At 42.7% G+C, this 7,935-nt stretch overlaps 1 protein-coding gene across 2 annotated transcripts in view; it reads left to right on the top strand.

Moving 5' to 3' along the window:
• The window catches only part of ECPAS (Ecm29 proteasome adaptor and scaffold), a 100,448-nt gene extending 95,303 nt beyond the window's left edge, over positions 1-5,145 (top strand). For both annotated transcript variants that reach the window (XM_034664257.1, XM_034664258.1), the window contains 2 exons: positions 3,392-3,463; positions 4,859-5,145. In XM_034664257.1, the coding sequence (XP_034520148.1) occupies positions 3,392-3,463; positions 4,859-4,998 (212 nt within the window). In that variant the 3' untranslated portion in view covers positions 4,999-5,145. The remainder of the gene's footprint in view (positions 1-3,391; positions 3,464-4,858) is intronic.
• Positions 5,146-7,935: the final 2,790 nt, after the last annotated feature.

Here is a 7,935-nt window from a genome sequence, read left to right as displayed (position 1 = left end):
TCAGCTACAACTTGTTCAAATATCTCTTCTAGACCTCTGTTTTTCTCCACCCCCTCGGGGATGCTGATGATTCTGACATTGGAACATTTCATTGAGTTATTAATCTCCTGTAACCTACATGCCTGTGTGTGGATTTTTTTGAGTCCAGATTCTATATTAGATTTTTCTACTAACCCATCCTCCAGTTAGCCGATTCGTTTTTCTGCCTCATTCACCCTGGCCTTCAGAGCCTCTAGTTTTGACTGCATTTGGCTCATAGAATTTTTAATTTCTGCCAAATTCGCTCTCATTTCTGCCCTTAGAGATTCTATATTCTCGTTAATGTTTTCGTTAATATTTTTTTCAAGTCTACACATCATCTTGACCATTGTTACTCTGAATTCCATTTCTGATAATTTGGTTATATCCATATCCATTAGTTCTGTGGCAGAGGCCACAGACTCATTGTCTTTTCTTTGCTGGGGGGGATTTCTCCTTCNTGCTGGGGGGATTTCTCCTTCTCGTCATTCTGATGAGGAGGGGTTGCGGGGTTGTCCAGAGCCCAAATTATTGACCGGGACCCAGGCTGTGCGCCCTTGTTTTATAGGGATCTTACGGTGTGGGCTTCTTGATTTTTCAGCCTGCCTTCTGGGGGAGGGGCCTGCTGCGCCAATACTCAGGCAACCCTGTTGGGTAGAGTCTCNGGGGGATGGGGATGGGCATGCTGTGAACCGGTATTTCCGGGCTTTTGTTCTCTGGCGGCTTTCCCTGGAGGTTTGCTGTGCCTCTTCTGAGAGTCAGAGCAGCAGTGGCCGAATCCCAGCCTCTGTCTCAGAACAGAGGGATCGCGGACCGTTCTCCGCTGATGATCTGGCCACTTTAACTCTGTTTCTGTTGGTGCTGCTCAACCCTGCAGCGTCCCGGGATGTGCGCCCCACACCCGGCGTCCCAGCCCTCATTTCCAGGGCCTGCGCGTCTCTGTCCTTTATGTTTCTTTTTTTTTTTTTTTTTTAAGATTTTATTTATTTATTCATTCGACAGAGACAGCCAGTGAGAGAGGGAACACAGCAGGGGAGTGGGAGAGGAAGAAGCAGGCTTATAGTAGAAGAGCCTGATGTGGGGCTCGATCCCATAACGCCAGGATCACGCCCTGAGCCGAAGGCAGACGCTTAACCGCTGTGCCACCCAGGCACAGTCCTTTGTGTTTCTAACACCGCCAGCTGCCCCCGTGCGCTCCAAAGCTCCGGCCCTCAGTCTGGTTGCGCACAATCCCGGCTCACGGTCTCAGTCTGCTGTCTCGCGGGTGCCGGTCCCGAGCCCGCCCGCTCCCCCGTGCAGGTGGCTACCGCTTCCCGGCCCCGAACACGGTGGCTCCCTCCCCCTTCCGTTTATCTTCCGATATTTGTGTGCGGTTTCACGGCTCCCCTGCTTCGTACCTCAATACTCAGCGCTGGAGATGTTCATTTGTAGAGATCCAGATGTATCTTCCTGCATCTCAGGCTGATTCCTTGGATGTTCCTGCTGGTCTGGTACCTATCCAGCTCGACTCAGGGGACCGGCTGAAGGAGGGGTCCCCCACTCCTCCGCCATCTTAACTCCCCATGTCTTTTTTACTTTTATTTGGAAATAATTTCAAACTTCCAGAGAAGCTGCCGTTACAGTACATATAATACCTGTATATCCTTTACCCAAAGTCACCTGTTAGTATTTTGTCCCAGTTACTTCACTGCGTACATATTTTTTGAACCATTTGACAGCATGTTGGGACGTCATGCCCTTTGACTCCTGAGTCCTTCAGTGTGCCGTCCTCAGTACTATCTCAGTACGGTTACCAGCCGGGTCGTATGACGCTGACGCAGTAGGCTTAATCCGATTTTTACCATTCATATTTTAGGTGTTCAGGTGATTCGACAGTGTTCTCTTATAGACATCCCCCCCCCTTCAGTAAGGAATCCAGGCTTATTTATTGAATTTAGCCGTCGTGTCTTTTTAGTTTCCCTGAATCTAGGACACTTCCTGTTATCTCATGTGATATTGACAATTTTGAAGAAAAGTCCCCCTTCTTCTGCTCTACCCCTCCCCCCCCGCCTTTTTAAACTAGAATGTTTCTCATTTGTGGTGTGTTATGATGTTTCCTCATGATTAGATCCAAGTTATGAGTTCCCCGTTGGGAAACTCCGGAAATGAGGCTGTGTCCTCTCACTTCCGGAGGCACAGCGTGTTCATCTGCCCTGCTTGGCGATGTTAATTTTGATTACCTGGCCAAGGTTCTCCTCAGTTTTCTTTATTGTGTAGTTGCTGTTTTTCTCCCTTGTGTCTGATAAGCAGCCTGTGGGAGCACGCTTGAAGACCATTCAGACACCCCTCTTGTCTCCGAACTGTGTCTAAGCAGCAGTCGGAAGATACTCTGAGACCATGCAGACACACCGCTCCTCTTCACAACGTCCTCTTTAGACCTAGCATGCGGCCATGGTTTTCCCTGAGCCAATTTTTACTGAGATGATTATCCAGCTCTGGCGCTTTCTTCATATCTGCCGTGTGGCAGTTGGCCTCCTCTAGTAAACAAGATCCCGCCTCTCTTTATGTTTCTGTTAACAGTACTCATTCGTGGATTTTCTTCCCCCCCAACTGTTCATAATTAGTTATTTTCCTTAATTAATTTTTTGCTCAGATTGTTCCATATTTGGCCAGGGGAAGCTCCTTTAAGCTGATTCCTATGTCCTATTGGCAGGTCACTGTCATCCTTTTAGGCACCTCTGTACTTTGTAGCATAGAAACGATGTTAAAAGCTCACCCTCTGCTTTCCTTGCCTCGGGTTTGGTTGTATATTAATTTTTTCCTTAGACAGTTTCACCCCAAAGGAGATGCTCTGTCTAGAATAGACACCAGAGAAACCTCTTTTAGTTGCAACTCTTGGAGGTAGTCTGCCTTCAGATAAAAAACTAGCGGCTTAGACACTCGTCTTTGCAGGGTCTCAGCCAGGTGTCCCTGATGGCCCTTAACCCTCTGGGTTGTGTGATGTTCTCTGCCAAAATGAGGAAGTCATGCAAACCTAAAGACCTTTCTTAGGTATCATGTGACGACAACTCTGTGTTTGAGATAGTGTCCTTTGATTTCTCACTTCTAAAATCGGTCCTTTAAATATTGCCATTTGTTGTGGTGATTGGTATATTGGACTGACAGTTTTTTCGTGTTTGTTTTGTTTTTTTTTAAAGTAAGGAATGTGGACATGTAACACATTTCAAGTATTTGATGATAATGAGCAAAGTGAAGCTTACTTAAGAACAGGTGTATCTTTCTCTGAATTTGTAATTTCTGAACATCTTTCTTCCAGTAACACTAACTTAATCTTGGAGGTTCTGTTTGTAAGGCCTATAAAACAAATAAAGTGAATATCTGATTTTCTTCTTAGAAAATAAGACCTACTCATCTGTGAGAACAGAAGCTTTATCTGTGATAGAATTACTGCTTAAAAAACTTGAAGGTGAGTTTTTGATTCTTCTGATTGGAGGAGGACCAGAAAGCCAGGATACTTTCTGGCATACATTTTAGAAATTTTTTCCTGTTTTTGTTTTTAATAAGTGTATATTCTAAAATACAGAGTAGTACACGTGCACTTGAGTGAGATCTACAAAGCTAAAACCTTTAAATTTTATTAAGTGTTTAAATTTGTACTCTTTCATTTTATATACTTTTAATGTATTATGAAGCTATAGTTACGTTGAAATAAAAAAGTTTTGTTACCACCATGACTCCTGACGTAATCTGGGTCACTTCCAGTGGCAGAGTGGGGCTCCCGGTCGGTATACATGCCTAGAAACAGAGTGACGCCCTGAAGAGTGGGGATGGGAAAACATTTTAACAGTTATCTACACAACTCGTCACATTTGACAGCAGTTTGCTTAATCTTATTTTTTTTTCCTGTTTTCCTTTTTTTTTTTTTAAACCTTTTATCAAGAAGCAGATTTCTTCTAATGATAAAAGAAAACTGCTCTCATTTTCTCCAGTAGGGTATTTCAAAAGGAGGCCACTTTTTTTCTCTCTCTTCTTTTTTAATTATTCTAAGCCTATAGATTAAGAATGGAGAAGATGGAACAGCTTTCTCTAGAGTCTTGTATATTTGCTGTTTCTACTTCTCTCTCTTTGCTTAGAATTAAGGCACCCCTCTTAAGGTTCCATGAAGCAGGCCTTTTAGACTTAGTAACACCACACATCTTATAATCTGCTTTTACTTGTTGAAATAAAAGAGCTAGGCACTTAATCACATCACTGAATTTTCATAGTTAGCCAGATATGTACGAATGTATTCTAGATGAGGAAATAAGGCTAAACAGCAAAACAACTTGCTTGAAACCTTATCACTAGGAAGTGGCAGAACCTCATAGACAAGATTTAGGACCTGGTGTACTTTTTGAATTTCTAGAATTTTCAGTATGTGTATAGATCTCTGGTGCTTTAAAGAAAGGAATAATAAAGTTGTCTGTTCAGACTGACTTAGCAATTATGAAACTTATTCAAGATTTTTTTACTGAGCATATTTTGTAAAGAGGTTTTTTTGTGTTGTTAAAACGTGGCTTTTTTGTTACTGCGTGCCTTGCCTTGATACCTCCTCCTTCCCACTTTGCGTCAGCATCCCTAGATTCTCTCTGTCCCACCAGTACTGGGGGCAGAGGATGAAACTCCCTGACGTGCTGTCAGATGATCGTCAGTCTTAGGTTTGAGACCCCTACTGAACCTATTCTATACCAAACTGTTATCAGGGGCTTGCTTGGCGTTTATTTGGGGAATAGGCTATATGGAAGAAAAGCAGAAAGAATAGTTTCAGTTTTTTTGCTTGCTTGTTCTATAAGAATTCTAATTCTCTTCTTTTTCCATTCAGAGTCTAAACAGTGGGAAAGTCTGACATCTGAGTGCAGAGCGCTCCTAACTGAGTCTTTAGCTACTCTGGAGACAGACAGCAGACCCGAGCTGCAGGAGAAAGCATCATTACTGAAGAAAACACTTGAAAATCTGGAATAAATTAGAAGGGGAAGAAAGAAACAAGTGCCATGTTTATTGGGGGTTAAAATGGTGGTATTCTTTGAAAAACCAAGTGGGGAAAAGTAAAGATTAATCTGTAGCATGCATCATTCCTTGGCTGAAATAAAAAAAAAAAAATGCCTTAAATTTTGTTCCTTATTAGCTTTATTTTACTTGATTTTTAAAAGTGTCTGGGCCGAGTGAGCTTAGTGGGACCTTGGATGTTTGAGAGGTGGTTGTTGGTGAAACTGACGGAAATAGTTATGAAAAGAATTAAAGCTGTTATTAAAGCAATAGGCAGAGTTGCAGAGCAGGCTGGATAAAAGTCTTAGAACTGCATCCAAGTTAAATAAAGTTATTTCAGGAAGGGACTCTGTAACTCACTTAGTTTAACCCCTTGCTTTACGCCTGAAGAAGTAGGCTAGGAGAGGACATAGCTTCTGATCTGCGGCCTGTGCCGAGGCTGAGACCCAGGTGTCGATGCCCTGCCCAGCGCTGCCCCCGGCCTGCCCGAGAAGCTCCCAAGGTGAGGTGTGTGCAACAGCCCTTGAACGGAGGCTGACCAACCCATTGTCGAAGCGCCATGGGAGTCCCGAGACTCAGAAGCTGAACACTGTCGTTTGTCTAAATGGTCAGTTTTTAGAAAATCTAGCATCTTTACAGGTTGAGAGAGAGACTTTGGTCTTCATGTGATAATTCCGATCGTCCTTTTACAGGCAGATGAAAGTAGATTAGGACAAGATTGCTTGTTCTGTCTGTATCTATGGTTGCGTATTTTGCAAAAGCCAAATCAACAATAGCATCATGACCGATCGCTTTGGTTTAGACCATTTATAATCTCAAAACTGTGAAGATGACTTAAAATTTTCCACCCATTTTTAGGCTAACAGTATGACTACGGAATAGGAGGGCAAACATCTTAATTAGCCATTTGGGAATAACATGGTATCACTCACAGTAAACAACTGCAGCTCGGGTTTCTTTTTTTCTGTTTTTTCTTTTTTTTTTTGTACTGCTCATACTCCTGCCTAAGTGTGTAGGGTCAGGGGAAAAACCAAGTCTAACGCAAGTATCTATGGTCAGCTGACAACTGTGGCTCACCTTGGCTTCCAAGCACAAAATTGGTTTTATAGTCAATGCTGACCCCTTACGTTAATACCAGGGTGGAAACTCCATGGTTATTGTTTTTGGTGATCTCTATAGACCATTGTATTGACTGACCATAATAAAAATAACTTCTTACATCTTGACCCAGAATTTGTGTGTGTGTGTGTGTGTGTATGTGTGTTTGTGAACGAATATAATATGTGTAAGAAATAAACGTTTTGTGAAATAATACTCTTCACTTGATCTTAGCCAAAAGGCTGAGAAGTGATAATAATATAGTCTTAACTATGTGTAATATACTTTGATCCCTCCTCCCCACCACCATTTTAAATGCTCTTCTGCCACTAAATTCATTTCCTGACTTGTAAATGGGTTGCAATGCACAGTTTGAAAAAACACTGCCATAAATAGTGCTTAGACTTGGCTAGCTGTGTTCTGGGGTTGCTTCTGATTTGGAAAGGGGGTTTACGAATGAAAATCTAGGTGTTTTATTATCAAAACATCCTCTTAGATGGTACTAAATATAATTGTGGGTTTTAGTAGCGTTATGAATTGTAAGGAGCTTCTCATGGACTTCCACTTAAGAATGGCTTGTGCTTGGGGGGAAAATCCACTTTGGCTATTTTTCAGAAAGCCTGTGGCCTCATAGAATTTGGTGTTTTCCAGATCAGTATTTCCCCCTCTGCTGAGCACCTCTGACTTTGATTTACAGGACCTGGGATGTGCCTGTGAGGCAAGAATGCCCTGCAGGTCGGCTGTTTCCAGAAAGAGGATGAGGGCAGGAATTGTGCTTTCGGCCCATATGGAGTGTTTCACCTCATCCAGTTTTATGCTTTTTAAACTTTTGGTTATTTACTACGGGGAATTTCCCATGGTGCTGAGAGTGGTGCTGACACTTGAACCTTTGTGCGCAATGCTGTTGAGTTCAGTTATTGTCGCTTTCTATAAGCACAATTCTTATTTACGCTCTTACTGCCTTCCTCTCGACCAGCCAAGTCACTGGCACGACTGGTAGTGTGGAATCACGGTGTCCCCGTGCAGCTTGTGTTGGGCGCGCACGTATTTATAAAAAGGATTAATAACTGAGAGTTTGTCATTATGGGATGTTGATACTGGTGGACAAATGGCAAAAGGACCCACGCATGTTTATGTCTTTGGCTGTTATTCTCCAAAGCTCTCTGGAACTGAATTTTATTGTTTTTTTCCCTGGGAATATTCAGTGCTATTTGTCATACAAGCATCTGACTTAGCCTAATTACCAAACACCTTATTCTTGAAATTAGCGCACTGGATAGAGCTCCATAAATTTACCGGTATGTGAAAAGGAGGGACCTGAAGTTCGGTGACTGGAAATTGAAATAATGAAAGTAGTATAAAGCTGTGTTCTCAAAGGTGAGAAAAGGCGGCAGTGTCTTTAGTGAATGTTTGTGTCCAATTTACAACTGCCTGTGACAGTTCACCTGCCAGTAAAACTGCCCGCCGCCAAATCCCCACTGCTGTCCCCTTCCATCTCTTCCTTGTGTATGCACTAACAAGAACGAAGAAAGCTGTGACCCTGTTGATCTGTGCTCTCGTAGGGACTGCACTGTGTGAACACCGGCTGCGGCCGTAATCTATTCATGCTGCTTAAGTACAGGGAGTTATTTTGACACTGGAACTCATTGTAATGTACAAACCGCTGTGAAATGGATGTATATGTAACAGAGTTTTGTATTTTATATGCAAGGTCTTCATAGGACCCTTTGCAATATGTGTTGAGCTAGTTAAGCATGTGATCGTCCTATTTGAAAGGAAAAATCCTACCCGTGCCCAAGAAGATATTAAGTGGTA

The sequence above is a fragment of the Ailuropoda melanoleuca genome, chromosome 7 (genome assembly GCF_002007445.2).
Source record: "Ailuropoda melanoleuca isolate Jingjing chromosome 7, ASM200744v2, whole genome shotgun sequence".
Classification (NCBI taxonomy): Eukaryota; Metazoa; Chordata; class Mammalia; order Carnivora; family Ursidae; genus Ailuropoda; species Ailuropoda melanoleuca.
The sequence above is the reverse complement of the archived record's forward strand: the minus strand, read 5'-3'. Positions and strand labels throughout refer to the sequence as shown.